General features: G+C 44.0%; 1 protein-coding gene across 1 annotated transcript in view; it reads left to right on the top strand.

Annotated features, from left to right (window-relative positions):
• The window catches only part of LOC115203314 (dipeptidase 2), a 29,745-nt gene that overhangs the window by 3,376 nt on the left and 9,022 nt on the right, over nt 1-17,347 (top strand). The window contains exons 2-5 of the mRNA XM_029767893.1: nt 3,133-3,278; nt 3,674-3,800; nt 4,011-4,140; nt 15,832-15,973. Coding sequence (XP_029623753.1) covers nt 3,136-3,278; nt 3,674-3,800; nt 4,011-4,140; nt 15,832-15,973 — 542 coding nt within the window. The 5' untranslated portion in view covers nt 3,133-3,135. The remainder of the gene's footprint in view (nt 1-3,132; nt 3,279-3,673; nt 3,801-4,010; nt 4,141-15,831; nt 15,974-17,347) is intronic.

Below are 17,347 nucleotides of genomic sequence, written 5' to 3'. Positions count from 1 at the left end.
TTGCTAGGACAGAATGAAATATGTTCCGGGATTCTTCCGATGGCATTGAGGAGTACACAACATCAGTCACTGGATTCATCAATAAGTGCATCGATGATGTTGTCCCAACAGTGACCGTATGTACATACCTCAACCAGAAGCCATGGATTACAGGCAACATCCGCACTGAGCTGCCGCTTTCAAGGAGCGGGACTCAAGGAGCGGGAACCCAGACGCGTATAAGAAATTCCGCTATGCCCTCTGACAAACCATCAAACAGGCAAAGCGTCAATACAGGACTAAGATTGACTACACCATCTCCGTCGCTCGTCGGATGTAGCAGGGCTTGCAAACTATTACGGACTACAAAGGGAAGCACAGCCACGAGCTTCCCAGTGACACAAGCCTACCAGATGAGCTAAATGACTTCTATGCTTGCTTCGAGGCAAGCAACGCTGAATCATGCATGAGAGCACCAGCTGTTCCAGACGACTGTGGGATTATGCTCTCGGGAGCCGATGTGAATAAGACCTTTAAACAAGTCAACATTCACAAGGCTGCAGGGCCAGACAGATTACCAGGACGTGTACTCAGAGCATGCACTGACAAACTGGCAAGTGTCTTCACTGACATTTTCAACCTGTCCGTGACCGAGTCTGTAATACCAACATGTTTCAAGGAGACCACCATAGTCCCTGTGCCCAAGAACACAAAGGTAACCTGCCTAAATGACTACCGACCCGTAGCACTCACGTCTGTAGCCATGAAGTGCTTTGAAAGGCTGGTCATGGATCACATGAACACCATTATCCCAGAAACCCTAGACCCACTCCAATTTGCATACCACCCCAACAGATCCACAGATGACGCAATCTCTATTGCTCTCCACACTGCCCTTTCCCACCTGGACAAAAGGAACACCTATGTGAGAATGCTATTCATTGACTACAGCTCAGCGTTCAACACCATAGTGCCCTCAAAGCTCATCACTAAGCTAAGGACCCTGGGACTAAACACCTTCCTCTGCAACTGGATCCTGGACTTCCTGATGGGCTGCCCTCAGGTGGTAAGGGTAGGTAACAACACATCTGCCACGCTGATCCTCAACACTGGGCCCCACAAGGGTGTGTGCTCAGTCCCCTCCTGTTCTCCCTGTTCACGCATGACTGCACGGCCAAGCACGACTCCAACACCATCATTAAGTTTGCCAACGACACAACAGTGGTGGTCCTGATCACCAACAACGATGAGACATCCTATAGGGAGGAGGTCAGAGACCTGGGAGTGTGGTGCCAGGATAACAACGTCTCCCTCAACGTGATCAAGACAAAGGAGATGGTTGTGGACTACAGGAAAAGGAGGGCTGAGCACACCCCCATTCCCATTGACGGGGCTGTAGTGGAGCAGGTTGAGAGCTTCAAGTTCCTTGGTGTCCACATCATGGTCCAAACACACCAACAAAGTTGTGAAGAGGGCACAACAACGCCTATTCCCCCTCAGGAGAATGTTAATATCCTCAAAAGATTCTACAGCTGCACCATCGAGAGCATCCTGACTGGTTACATCACTGCCTGGTATGGCAACTGCTCGGCCTCCGACCGCAAGGCGCTACAGAGGGTAGTGGGTACGGCCCAGTACATCACTGGGGCCAAGCTTCCTGCCATCCATGACCTCTATACCAGGTGGTGTCAGAGTAAGGCCCTACAAATTGCTAAAGACTCCAGCCACCCAAGTCATTGACTGTTCTCTCTGCTACCGCACGGCAAGCAGTACAGGAGCACCAACTCTAGGTCCAAAAGACTATTTGCATTTTTACGCTGCTGCTACTCTCTGTTTGTTATCTATGCATAGTCACTTTACCTCTACCTACATGTACAGTACCAGTCAAAAGTTTGGACACACCTACTCATTCCAGGGTTTTTCTTTATTTTTTACTATTTTCTACATTGCACAATGATAGTGCAGACATCAAAACTATGAAATAACACATATGGAATCATGTAGTAACCAAAAAAGTGTTAAACAATTCAAAATATATTTTATATTTGAGATTCTTCAAAGTAGCCACCCTTTCCCTTGATGACAGCTTTGCACACTCTTGGAATGTCTTTGTGAGATGCAGAGTAGGTGAACAGATGATCTTTACATGTGTGGTCCCACCGTGAAGCATTAAGGAGGAGGTGTGATGGTGTTGGGGTGCTTTGCTGATGACACTGTCAGTGATTTATTTAGAATTCAAGGCACACTTAACCAGCATGGCTACCAGAGCATTCTGCAGCGATACAGCATCCCATCTGGTTTGCGCTTAGTGGGGCTGTCATTTGTTTTTCAACAGGACAATGACCCAACACACCTCCAGGCTGTGTAAGGGCTATTTGACCAAGAAGGAAAGGGGTGAAGTGCTGCATCAGATGACCTGGCCTCCACAATCACCTGACCTCAACCTAATTGAGATGGTTTGGGATGAGTTGGACCGCAGAGTGAAGGTAAAGCAGCCAACAAGTGCTCAGCATATGTGGGAACTCCTTCAAGACGGTTGGAAAAGCATTCCAGGTGAAGGTGGTTGAGAGAATGCCAAGAGTGTGCAAAGATGTCATCAAGGCAAGGGGTGGCTACTTTGAAGAATCTAAAATCTAAAATACATTTTGATTTGTTTAACACTTTGGTTACTACATGATTCCATATGTGTTCTTTCATAGTTTTGATGTCTTCACTATTATTCTACAATGTAGAAAATAGTACAAATAAAGAAAGACCCTTGAATGAATAGGTGTGTCCAAACTTTTGACTGGTACTGTATATATTACCTCAATTACCTCGACTAACCTGTGCCCCCGCACATTGACTCTGTACCAGTACCATCTGTATATAGCCTCACTACTGTTATTTTATAGTTGCTCTTTAATTATTTCTTATTATTCTATTTTCTCAACAACAACAAAAAATTATTCAACTGCATTGTTATTTTAGGTCTCGTAAGTAAGCATTTCAATGTAAGGTCTACACACCTGTTGTATTCGGCACATGTGACTAATACAATTTGATTTGATTTGATGAAGCGTTTACACATTGTAGTTTGTTTAAAGTGGTACCAAAAGTTAAAAGCACTGGACTAATTGAAGTTACCGTGTCTTAAAATTATGTTATTTATAGAATATGATATCGCGGATACTCCATAGAGGTGATTTTCTAAACCTGGGGACGAACTTGATGCTGTGTTTTCTCTGTGGGATGACATCGGGAGATCCTACAACAGGAAGTGCATTTGGCTTGATGACAAAATATCCTTTGATTGATGGGTAAGTAAACAGAGGAAAGTTGTCTTAGTTATTCTGTTTTTCATAAAATAGAGACAAGTTTATACTACAGTATCCCTTATTATTGGTTGATGATATATTTGTCTGTGCAGAGAAACATAGACATTTTTTGCCATACCATATGCAGTCTAAAATATTAATAGCTCATGGATTTTCAACAGTAAGCCTTTGGAACTACACCACCAAGTATCCAAAACAAGTGTGGTTCCAAATACAAATAATTACCATCCCATACTGAGTAATTCTCGCCCACACACACACGGTACTGTATGGAGCTGTCGCTTTTGAAATTTGATATATAAAAATGTCTCTCTCCTGCTCCACCTTGTGTCCCTCGCCTCTATTACATCTGACTGCCTCATCCCTTTCTCTCCAAGACATAATGACCTAGCTTTGATGCTGAGGATTCTCCATGACAACAGACTGAGTCAGGTTGACCTGCACAACATCAGCAAAGTGGCCACGGACATCAACAGACTCACAACGGGACATGTCGGCGCTCAGGTAGGTTAATATATGGTTAATAGTAGCCTAAGTGTGTATGTGTTTGTGTGTGCGTGTGTATGTGTGTGCATGTTTGTGTGAGTGTGTAAGTGTGTATGTGTGTCCGTGCATGTGCACACTGAGTTGTACTAAAGCCATAATACCCTTCCAACTCAAGTGTTGCTCTCTGACCCCCTGCTTTGTCTCTGCCCCATCCCATGCTCTGATCAGGTGTTTGCAGCCTACGTGTTGTGTGGCGCCCAGGCGAAGGATGCTGTGAGGCTCACACTGGAACAGATAGACGTGATCAACCGTATGTGTACAGAGAACCCGGAACTGGAGCTAGTTACATCTACCAAAGGTACAATATACCAGGGGTAGGCAAGTAGATTCAGCTGCGGGACGATATTTTTCGGTGAGAATGGTTGTTGGCCTGTAACATAATTATAATAATTTGTACACTGCTGTCGTGTCTTTGGCTATGCCGGATTAAGTGATATGACATGCTAACTTATAAAATTATTTCTCTGTAATTAATATTACCTGATTAAGCTAATCATGTAAATGTAATTAACTAGAAAGTCGGGGCACCACAGAAGAACGTTTATAGAGCTGTTATCTTCTGAATAAACTCTTAAAATACTTAGTAATATTTTACATCGATAGAAGTCAATATTAATCTGTATATTATTTTCAGTCTCATCGTGAAAGTTGTAAATTCTTGGTTATCTGCACGAACCCAGTCTTTACTAAAATCATCCATACATCAATTGTCTTAAAATCATTTATTTACTACACTAAGTAATTAACAGAAAACATACAAACAGTAATTATCGTCACAAAGGATTGGTATAGTAATGTGCCCTAATGGCTAACAAGCATGGCTGGTCTGTTAGATAATGGGTCATAAAACGGTAAGCTGAGAAGTTACACAGAGTTCATTAATATTAACAATTGACAATTGAAGGCTCACTCATTCGGGAACAATTGCAATCAATATATATTTACGCTCATGTGTCGTCGGGATTCTTGTTGGAGAGTTTTGTTCTGATGGAGAGTTTGTCAGCGTTCTCTCTCTCTCTCTCGGTTAGAATGGCTCTGTCAGAGCGACATTCATTAATGTCGTCATAGAATGGATGTGGTTGGTCTTCGCGTTCAATGATATAATTTACTTAGCTGCAGACTAATAATTAATATCAAAGACTTGTTCTTATTCTGTCGGTATCAATAGTCTAAAAGTTAACCACGTGGTATGGTTCACTTTCAGTAGAGTACTTGGCTGGTCAAACCTATGGGCCAAACTCACAATGGAGTGGAGGCCTGGTCTGTAGAAATGTAAATCAGGGGGTGTTTTATAGTGCCCATAGAACAGGCTTGTCAAATGACGCCTGGTCCTGTATGTGTCCCTGGGGGCGTGCCTATGACTGAGTTAGAATTGTATTCCTGTAACCAAGTCTATCACATTAACATCAGTACATAGCATCTCAATGTATTACAAATAGTTTTAACCTTATTAATAAATTTTATACAACCATGTGGATTCGAGTCTCATCGCTGAGGCTATCATGTAGACCGTTTTAGGGTAATATGGCTATATTGTCTCTTCTGAGTATCACAAAATTGTACCAAGCGGATCAGTTCGTAGCTGGAGTCTTCATCAATCTTCCCTATCTTCTCCAGAACACACATGTCACTCGGTTCTCCAATTCTATGAGTTGGAAGAATTTCCTTTGTCTCTCTATGAAACATGTTGTAGTAGATTCTCCTCTTGGAATTTTTACAACCCTGGGTTGGGGGGAAGGTAGGTTGGGTGATGGTACAAAGGGGAGGGGGTCAACTGTCCTTCCTGTACCCAAAGAGGCCAACGTCATGACATACCCCCCCTGGTGGTTTGGATCTTGTTTATCCTGCAAGTTACAAATCAACATAAAATCATGACCACGTGATGTCCCATTGGTAGATCATCGTTGCAGTCCTCTCTGGTGGTTGAACTTGGTAGGCTCTCTGAAAGCGGAGCCGTCCACCACAAGGATGGGCAGTTGATGTCCGGTTGGTGATCGCCGTTGCGGTCTCCTCTAGTGGCGTATCTTGGTAGGTTCCCTGGAAGCTGTAAAGTACCCCAGGAAGGGCCAGGGGATGTCCTGGTTGGTGATCGCCGTTGCGGTCCCCCCCTCTGGTGGTTTACCTTGGTAGTCTCTCTGACAGCGGGCATGCCGCCACAAGGATAGGTTGTGGGTGTCCGGATTTGGGGTCGCCGTTCCGGACCCGTCGTCCAGACTGGAAGATCTGGGCAGTAACTTAGGCAGATGTTAACAACGCACGCACACACACTCATGAAATATATATAATTACATTCATTCCCCAATGAGCGGCGTTGTGGCACTAAGTGATGGTTGTATGGGGACTTTGTTTATGGCTCTATCACTTCCTATGTGTCAAAGGAACTGAACCGAAAAGGAATGAAAGCATAAACAAAACAAAAATGTACAAAATATAGTTCACACAACAACAAAAAAATCATCTAATTGGACTGTATTCTATATACGTCCAATGTTCTGGCAAAATGATTATCATGGCATTGTCTCTAATGCCATATCTAGGGTTTTCCTACTTGGTGTGTTGCTTAGGCGCTATCCTAAGTTGATAACTATATGATAAGTCTACAGCTGTAATGCACTAGTTTTGGGCAGTCTACAGGTATGACCTACGGACTTCTGGGAAGAAAACTGGTGAGTGCTGTAGAGTCAAAGGCCTAGAAGTAAATGTTCAACGTTACTAAGGCTGGTATATTGCTTGGGCCCTTAAGTGGTCCTAGCATAAATCCTAATTGGATGTTCCGTTGTGCATGTGCGCTTATGCTTACACACGCGCGCATGTCAAGGGAAGAAAACCAAGTATCCGGGCAGATTACAACTTGTTCAGAATGAGTCTGACCTAGTCAGGTAATTTTCAGGTCAATGCCTGGAGGTCAGTCAGAATTGGTGTCAAGGGAGTCTGTAGTAGTTTTTCTACAAGTCACTGTTTCTTCCACTATTGTAGTGGCGATAGATATGAAGTCTATTTCATAGCTATGTTATTCACGGAGGAGCTAACCTCACGACGGAAGTACTCTTTAAGTATTGGACCAGTCATACGTGGTGTGATCATGGTTCATGACTTCTAATAATTTTCCTCCTGAATGGAGGGTCCTATTTATTAGTGGCATGTGTGTTAACCATTGGAAGAGTGCACTGGAGATTCCCCTCCACGTTTTGCACTCTGAGTGACTCCTATGTCGCTATTATCAATCGCAATTTAACTTGTGAGCACACTAATCTTCTTATTGATTGTAGCGGGACTGACTGTTGCTAGTACTGGTACTCAAGGGGACCAGTTATCCTACCGATTTATTCTGAAATATTATCTACCGGAACACATGATTGGAGCATTTTACTAGTTGTATTGTAGTTGAACCTACACATGGCAAAGAATGATTATTGATGCCATTTGTTTTGGAGGTGGACAAGTCCACTGGACTTCCTTTACGACCAGTGTGGTACACCTCAGTACTATCTTAGATGTGTTCTAAGATAATCCCCGTCTAGGGGCCTGTCTGCTCCTCACTGTTCTCATAGGAGAGTTTACAACTAGATTTGATTTATGCTCTGGCGGCCTCGTACGGTGTTGTCCGTAGTCTTGACCCCCCCACCGGCCTCGATGAGGCTCATCATGGGTCTGGGCTACTATTCCCCCCCTTTGTGCCTCGGGACCCCCCCACCAGCGGGTGGTGTTGGTGTCCGATGCGCAAACAAGAAGATCGGACCCTACGTACGAGTTTTCAGCGGCCGCGTTGTTATGAGAATGGCTGTAACCTTTCAACCAAATCTCCTGGTGTTTGTGCTTCAAAACGCTCAGTGGCTGTCGAGGCATGTCAGTCCCCACCGCGTCCGCGTGTGGCAACCTCTTCATTACCTGCGAACTGAGACGAGGATATCGGTCTGTGATATCGCAAAGTGTTTCACCAGTGGGAGTCATCGGGTCAGTTGCTGGACTGACGCCATTAGTGTCATTGTAAGGGGTGACAGTCCCCAACAAAGCGGAAGGTGTATCATCGGAAGCAGAGTATACTCTGTGCATCAATGTTTTACTTGCTGAGACGGCCGCAGTGCTTGCGGAAGTGTCCAAAGGGCAAGAGAAGTTCATATCAACTATCGTATTGCACGACTGCAAGGAGGAGGGAAGTTGCTTATTCACAGAGGCAGCTGGCTCGAAATCATGAAAAGAATGGTCAATCAGGTTGGCTGATGGAATGTGTCGAGATATCGTACTATCTCCATGGATCGGATTTTGTACCAAGAGGTTTCTAAACATCTTTTTCCCAAGGGGTGCTTTCGACAGATACCCCTCGTGAAGGACTGCGTTGCAGCTAGCGTTAGGGGAAGACAGTGTGGTCAGTGGAGAAGGCACTGTGGCCTGTGACCATACCTGGTTGGTTTTCCAATCCATCAATGGGAGTAACCGATCCATCAAGTCTGCTCCAAGTAGGAGGGTTACAGTTTCGAGGCTGGTAACATACACAGGGTGAACGAGCGATACGTCCTGGAAGTGTAGTTTCAGCATGACTCTCAATGTGAGAGGCGAGGTAGTCTGAGTGACCCCTCGAAGTTTAGTGTCGCATCGTTCCACTTTTAACCAACGTTTAGTTGGCTTCAAAGCCCTTTTGAGATCATCAAACAATGTTTGAGAGATGAGTGATATTGTCGCACCCGAATCAATTAGCGTATGACAAGCTAAGCAGTCCTCCAGGACTGTTTCCAGGTATGGCCGTTTAGATTCGTGGTTAGTGGACATATTCCCCACAAAGTGGAGTGGTCGTTCGCAACGACGTGATGTGCCATGTCTGTTCAAGATGGAAGCAGATTGACTTTTCCGATTTTGAGTGGGCTTGGCTTTAACGAAGCGTTTGACCTTTATCTTCGCAACTTTTGTATCAGAGTCTATAGACAAAGCCCGGGGGCTTGTTTCTTGATCAAGCGGGCCCTAGATAGGGTCTTGAATGAGAGCGGGAGAAATTTGAACTTTAACGTCCTTGCTATGGGTGTTAATTCCTGCGGACCTGGTGTCCGGTAATTCCCCGTCTAGTCCTTGTGACTTATCTTTTACCCTTTTCTCAAATTGTTCTCGCTTAAGTTCTTCCCGTAGTGGGACTTCTGGAGAACATTGGTCTACGTTTTGATCGTCCTTCAACCCTTTGTTACCCTTGTGCTCTGACACTTTTTGTGGGTTGGGTGCAGGAACGTAGCGAACGGGTCGATTGTAGCGGTAGTCATGTTGATGGCTACGTACTTTACAGTTATTTCGACCGCGGAGGTTATTGGAATCATGGTTTCGTGGTAGAAACTGTTGTTGTGCGTCATCTCTCGACGCTCCAATACCTGATAATGCACCCTCTAACTGGAGTGAGTGCTCCTGGTTAAACTTCAAAACCGAGTGGTCAGGGCTCTTAGCGTTGTGAACTTTTGATGCCTCAAAAGCTGTGCTTGCAAGCTCTCTGAGTTGTAAGATAGGCAAGCCAACGTGGGCGGCAGGGCCCAAGTAGGTAATGAAGGTGGGATACATGTTCGACAGAAACATTTGTTTGAATGGTAAAAGCTCTTCCATTCCTGTTTCTGTGAGTAGGCCAAAGTAAGCTGAACGACGCCTATGATAGTAAGCTTGTGGGTGTTCGTTCCGAGCTTGTTTGACGGTGTTAGCCAGTGAGCTATCGTGTTTGCGAGTCGCAGAACCACTGAATTCTAATTTCAAAGCTGTGGCAAGTTTAGTGTAGTCATTTAGCACGTGTTGCTGTTGTAGACGAATGAACCTTGTCACGTGTCTATTTGAAGTTCGCTTCAACAGGTAAACCCTGTCAGAACCCGTAGCGTTCGGGTAGCCATCCAACGCGTCCTCTATGTCAGCTAGGAACGTCTCAGTATCGTTTGGCTGACCTGGAACGGGGTCAAAGGTGGGGAAATTCTTGACGAGTTTGTCAAGGTATTCCGCGCCAAGCGGGCGGAGAGGGTTGGCTTCATCCTGTGGAGAGATTGGGGCCGAAAGGCCAAGAGAGGAAGCCAAGCCTTGTTGTTGTTGGCCAAGAGGCGCCATATAACTCAGTGCCGAAGGGCAAAGAGGAGAAGACTGAGGGACACATGAGGGAGGCAATGTCTGAAACCTATTGTCTTCACTCCTGTGAGTACAGGGCTCCGGTTGCTTGGATGGGAAGTCGCGCTGTAGAGCGTGACCATTCTGGATTTCCTCCAGATGGTACCTAAGGGTGGAATTCTGCTGCATTGCAGAGTCCACTTGAGCGCTTAGAGTACTGATTGTGGACACGTGAGTGTCACACCTGCTCCTTTCGGTCTCAAACTTATCTGTCATGGTTTGCAGATAGAGGTCTTGAGTACGGAGCGAGAGATTCAGTGATGAGATTTCCTCTGCTTGCTTAGAAATCAATATTTCCAACCTCATCACCTGAGTTCTCTCATCATTCATTTGGTCAGCGACTTCAATAAGTTCTGCTGATTTATCATCCAACTTTGTCATTGTGTTCATTAACTGATCGTCTTTGGTCTGCAGCGCTTTGAGGAGCACCGTGTTATTTTGAGTAACATTCAACAAAACAGCATGCATGTTGTCAAGTTGAGCGCTCCTGTTTGTAGATAACTCTTCAGATTTATCTAGTTTGGCGTGGACATCATCGTATTTAGTTTTGGCTAAATCGAGTTGTTCCTGTAGCCTATGATTTTGTTCCTGTAGAAAACGATTTTGTTGAAGAGCTTGTGCTTGTTCATCGTCATACGTTTTTGCAATTACATTTAATTGTTCAGTTTTCGAACGCAGTTCCATAGCTAGCAGAATTTTTCCCTTGTCTGCCTTGGTCATTGGTTTCCCGGTTCTCTCCACCTGTCCCTTTATGTCTACCATTACCTGCTCGTGCTTCAGCTGTGCACTGCGGTATTGGACAGATGGCAATCTCGGATGGCAAGACATCAGAGCTAGACTGGAGAGAACCTTTACGAGGCCTGCGCCCGATGGTTGATTTTGGAAAACATTGTTGTCTGCTTTTCCACTAATGGCATAATTAGGGTTGTTATCGCTGCTGAGGTCAGAGATCAGTCCATTTACGGGTGGAGGTTCACTAATTAGCGGGCGAGTGGGGACCACCCCCTCTGATAGCCTGCACATTATTAGAACATTTGAAAGGAAAAATGTTTTTCCTAATTTTCCAAAATTTGATTTTGGAATGTGGGGAGCTGCAAAGACGATTTTAATCTATTTATAGACGTTAATGAACCATCAGTACTGTGGAAGTTGGGCGTGAATGAATTTGCAAAAGCAAATTGAATTAATCAAGGCCAATGATTAGTCCTACCTGGGTAGGCTGTCTGGGTATTAAACTTGAATTACCTGAGAGTTTGCTTCATCCAGGTTAATATGCAAAGTTTAAGTTGTCTCATTTAATTGGAAGAACCTAGAAAGGTATGTTCGACGATTTAACTTATTAAATTGAATGAGACGATTGGTTCATACAATCTCCATTGATTGGATATCATAAGTGCAAACCGTAGGTCAAATGTTGGGACCCTTCACCACTAGGGTACGCTCCTACCTGGGCTGAGCGTCAGTAAAGGGGTTTTACTGACTGTGCCTTGCTAAAGCAGATTTTACTGATTAATCTATTTATGATATATCAAACCTGTATAGGCTATCTGGGAATTAACTTTGAATTACCTGAGAGGTTGCTTCATCAAGGTTAATATGCAAAGTTTAAGTTGTCTCATTTAGTTGGAAGAACCTAGAAAGGTATGTTCGACAATTTAACTAAATAAATTGAATGAGGCAATGATACCCAAGCAATTCAGATTGCGGAGTTATCATAACAGTAATGTAGTTTAAATGTTTAGGGTACATTCACCACTATACTTTCCCTTAAGGCCGAAGCCACATGGGATTCACTCCCGTCAGTAATGGGTTTTACTGAAGGTGCCTTGCTAAAGCAGATTTTACTGATTAATCTATTTATGATATCTCAAACCTGTATAGGCTATCTGGGAATTAACTTTCAATTAACCTGAGAGCCTTGCTTCATCTAAGTTAAGTTTGGAAAAAGTTAATAATGTCTCATTATGGACGCCCAATCAATTTTGCATATTTAAAAAAAAAAAGATCCACTTGAAAAGGTAAATCTGGCAATTTCACTTGTTAGTTAAATTGAATGAGACGTCATATCCCGTGCTCCACGTTTGAATTTCCCCTAGAGATGTACTGGCAATTCTTCACCACCAGGGTGCAGAATGATGAAATTTAAACGGAAGTACAAAGGTCGGACTTCCGTCGCGCTACGGAGGAATTTTAAACGTGGTACGGAGAGAGGAAATGTTCCCTCTCTGTTAGCTTGCCCGTAATGCTAAGCTATTGCTACTTGGTTCAGGAGTATCCTTCCAAGCACCAAAATAGGATCCTTTCACTTATGGAAAGGGTGGGTTTTCTAGTGACGTCTCACCTTAACCCCATTCAGCATATTCTACTAGCGTTTATGCTGACCGGAGCGACACGGTACTAAAATACAGATACGCATACGGTCTGCCCACACTGTCCTAGTGTGGTAGGCAAATTATTCGGCTCGGTTACCGGACAGTTAACTTCTAAATTCTAACCTTACTCTAGAAGTTAATATTGACCGACAGAAATAGTACCGTTTGGCCTAACGGACTAAAACTGGAATTTATTCCTCACTGCTATCGATATAAGACCTGAGCTATTTTAAATAGCTTCTCTCAATGGAAAATGCACAATCACTTTGTTTAGATAGCAGGCTGTTTGTACAATTCTGTTTGCACAATTGATATATAGAATTTCACAGCAAAGTCCAATTCTATCTTAGATTCCTCACAGGGGGCACCATTAATGTCGTGTCTTTGGCTATGCCGGATTAAGTGATATGACATGCTAACTTATAAAATTATTTCTCTGTAATTAATATTACCTGATTAAGCTAATCATGTAAATGTAATTAACTAGAAAGTCGGGGCACCACAGAAGAACGTTTATAGAGCTGTTATCTTCTGAATAAACTCTTAAAATACTTAGTAATATTTTACATCGATAGCAGTCAATATTAACCCGTATATTATTTTCAGTCTCATCATGAAAGTTGTAAATTCTTGGTTATCTGCACGAACCCAGTCTTTACTAAAATCATCCACACATCAATTGTCTTAAAATCATTTATTTACTACACTAAGTAATTAACAGAAAACATACAAACAGTAATTATCGTCACAAAGGATTGGTATAGTAATGTGCCCTAATGGCTAACAAGCATGGCTGGTCTGTTAGATAATGGGTCATAAAACGGTAAGCTGAGAAGTTACACAGAGTTCATTAATATTAACAATTGACAATTGAAGGCTCACTCATTCGGGAACAATTGCAATCAATATATATTTACGCTCATGTGTCGTCGGGATTCTTGTTGGAGAGTTTTGTTCTGATGGAGAGTTTGTCAGCGTTCTCTCTCTCTCTCTCGGTTAGAATGGCTCTGTCAGAGCGACATTCATTAATGTCGTCATAGAATGGATGTGGTTGGTCTTCTCGTTCAGTGATATAATTTACTTAGCTGCAGACTAATAATTAATATCAAAGACTTGTTCTTATTCTGTCGGTATCAATAGTCTAAAAGTTAACCACGTGGTATGGTTCACTTTCAGTAGAGTACTTGGCTGGTCAAACCTATGGGCCAAACTCACAATGGAGTGGAGGCCTGGTCTGTAGAAATGTAAATCAGGGGGTGTTTTATAGTGCCCATAGAACAGGCTTGTCAAATGACGCCTGGTCCTGTATGTGTCCCTGGGGGCGTGCCTATGACTGAGTTAGAATTGTATTCCTGTAACCAAGTCTATCACATTAACATCAGTACATAGCATCTCAATGTATTACAAATAGTTTTAACCTTATTAATACATTTTATACAACCATGTGGATTCGAGTCTCATCGCTGAGGCTATCATGTAGACCGTTTTAGGGTAATATGGCTATATTGTCTCTTCTGAGTATCACAAAATTGTACCAAGCGGATCAGTTCGTAGCTGGAGTCTTCATCAATCTTCCCTATCTTCTCCAGAACACACATGTCGCTCGGTTCTCCAATTCTATGAGTTGGAAGAATTTCCTTTGTCTCTCTATGAAACATGTTGTAGTAGATTCTCCTCTTGGAATTTTTACAACCCTGGGTTGGGGGGAAGGTAGGTTGGGTGATGGTACAAAGGGGAGGGGGTCAACTGTCCTTCCTGTACCCAAAGAGGCCAACGTCATGACACTGCAAATTGACCACAAATAAGCACAATAAGAGATAGCATTTGAAAATAACAATAGTTTCAAACTTTGATTACATGGAGACATGATCATGTTTCTTTTTTATTTGTGGGAATACTTAGGAACAGATTTCTTAAGTTATTATATATTTCTTTCTGAATTCCTGGTGATTTTAGTATTTGTTCCCCCTAAAAAACTAAAAGTGTATGTGAATATGTGTGGTTTTGCGTGCGAATTTCAGTGTAGTGTGTGTAAGTGAGTGTGTGCTGTATATAGTGTATACGGTATATAGTCTAGCGAGTGTGTATAGAGTCAGTGCAAGATAGGGTCAATACAGATAGTCCGGGGTAACCATTTAATTAACTATTTAGCAGCCTTATGGGGGTAGAAGCTGTTCTGTAGCCTGTTGTTCTGAGAGCAGATGCTCCGGTACCGTTTGCAGGGCGGTGGTAGAGAAAACAGTCTATGGCTTGGGTGGCTAAAGTCTTTGGCAATTTCTTGGGCCTTCCTCTGACACTGCCTGATATAGAGGTCCTGGATGGCAGGCAGCTCGGGCCAAGTGATGTACTGGGCCGTCCGCACCACCCTCTGTGGCGCTTTGCCTTTGACATACCAAGTGATGATGCAGCCAGTCAAGATGCTCTCAATGGTGCAGCTGTAGAACTTTTTGAGGATCTGAGGGCACATGCCAAATCTTTTCAGCCTCCTGAGGGGGAAGAGGTGGGTGTGTGTGTGGACCATGTTAAGTCCGTGATGATGTGGATGCCAGGGAACTTGAAGCTCCCAACCTGCTCCACTACAGCCCCTTCGAGGTGGATGGGGGTGTGCTCTCCCCCTTTTTCCTGTAGTCCACATTCAGTTCCTTACTGACATTGAGGGAGAGACTGTTGTCTCTGATCTCCTCCCAGTAGGCTGTCTCATTTCCGTTGGTAATCAGGCCTACCACCGTCGCGTTGTCAGCAAACTTGATGATGGTTTTGGAGTTGTGCGTGGCCACGCAGTCGTGGGTGAACAGGGAGTACAGGAGGGGACTAATCACACACCCCTGAGGGGCCCCTGTGTTGAGGGTCAGCATGGCGGAGGTGTTGTTTCCTACCCTCACCACCTGGGGGGCGGCCTGTCAGGAAGTCCAGGATCCAGTTGCAGAGGGATGGGTTCAGTCCCAGGGTCCCGAGCTTTGTGATGAGCTTGGAGGGGACTATGGTGTTGAACGCTGAGCTGTAGTCTATGAATAGTATTCTCTAATAGTTATTTCCCCTCTTGTCCAGGTGGGAGAGAGCAGTGTGAAGTTTAATTGAGATTGCATCATCTGTTGGAGTGGGTCCAGGATGTCTGGGATGATGGTGTTGATGTGTGTTATGACCAGCCTTTCAATGCACTTCATAATTACAGATGCGAGTGCTACTGGACGATAGTCATTTAGGCAGGTTACCTTGGAGTTCTTAGGAACGGGAACAATGGTGGGCAGCTTCAAACATGTTGGACTTACAGACTGGGCAAGGAGACACTTGACAGCTGGTCTTCTGGCCCGTAATTTACGCTCTCTGAAGTAATTTGATGGGTTTTCCAAATGGATCTTTCCACCAATATATGGAAATGCGTGAGTGTCTAAGTGGGTTGATGCCAAGTAAAAACATATTTCTGCCCAATTTACAGTAGTATGATGATAATGATGATGATAATGATGTGTGTGTGTGTATCATGTGTGTGTATTCAACAGGACTAAATGACACTAACAGGATAGCGTGTCTGATCAGCATTGAGGGAGGTCATTCAATAGACAGCAGCCTGCCAACCCTGCGTATGTTTTACCAGCTGGGGGTTCGCTCCATGGCCCTCACACACACCTGCAACACACCTTGGTGAGCTCACGCACGCACGCATGCACGCACGCACACAAACACACACACACGCACGCACGCACGCACACACACACACACACACACACACACACACACACACACACTTATGACTTCCTCGCAGTCATCAAACGAGCAAAAGGACAATATAGGAATAAGGTGGAATCCTACTAAACAGGCTACGAAGCCCGCCGCATGTGGCAGGGGCTACAGTCCATTACGGATTACAAAGGAAGACCAACCGTGATCTGCCCAACGATGCCTTTCTACCAGACGAACTCAATGCATTTTATGTGCGCTTTGTCAGCAAGAACATCGAGCCGGGTGTGAGGGCCGTCACCGACCCAGAGGACTGGGGGATCTCGCTCTCGTTCTCAGAGCATGCGCAGAACAGCTGGCAGGCATATTCACAGTAGTTTTCAACCTCTCCTTGTCCCAGTCTGTAATCCCCACGTTTTAAGATGACCACAATCATTCCTGTACCTAAGAACTCTAAGGCTTCATGCCACAATGATTACCGCCTTGTAGCACTCACTTCTGTAATCATGACGTGCTTTGAGAGACTGTTTATGGCACACATTATCTCTACCATCCCAGCCACCCTAGACCCACTCCAATTTGCATACCGCCCAAACAAATCCATAGACGACGCAATCTCTATTGCTCTCCACACTGCCCTCACCTACCTAGATAAGAGGAATACCTATGTGAGAATGCTGTTCATTGACTACAGCTCAGCGTTCAACACCATTATCCCCTCCAATCTCGCCACCAAGCATAGGACTCTGGGTCTGAAAACCTCCTTCTGCAACTGGATCCTGGATTTCCTGACGGGCCGAACCCAGTTGGTGAGGGTAGACAACATCAGCTTCTATCCCCAAGCGATACAACTAATAAATAGCTACACGGACTAAGTTTACCTTGTATCTTTATTTACCTTTTATTTCAATATTTACCCTCTCACAGATTTACACACTCACACACACTGTCACTCCAATACACACACAAACACTCACTCCATAATTTGCTCACTAACACATACATATAGACTGACTCTACACATCTGCACACTTACTCACATGCAAGCTGCTGCTACTCTGTTTATCTTATATCCTGTTGCCTAGCTCCCTTACCCCTGTACATATCTACCTCCATCACTCCAGTATCCCTGCACATGGATGTATGGTATTGGATATGACTTTTTAGGATTTCTTGTACAGTATATAGTATGCTTACTTATTTACTTTATTGTGTATTTCATATTTCTTATTCGTTTTTCTTGTGTTTTTTTGTTGTAATACATGTTATTGATTATTGCATTGTTGGGTTTTGAGTTTGCAAGAAAGGCATTTCACTGTACGTGTGCATGTGATATTA

Source organism: Salmo trutta, chromosome 12 (assembly GCF_901001165.1).
Source record: "Salmo trutta chromosome 12, fSalTru1.1, whole genome shotgun sequence".
Taxonomy (NCBI): Eukaryota; Metazoa; Chordata; class Actinopteri; order Salmoniformes; family Salmonidae; genus Salmo; species Salmo trutta.
The sequence above is the reverse complement of the archived record's forward strand: the minus strand, read 5'-3'. Positions and strand labels throughout refer to the sequence as shown.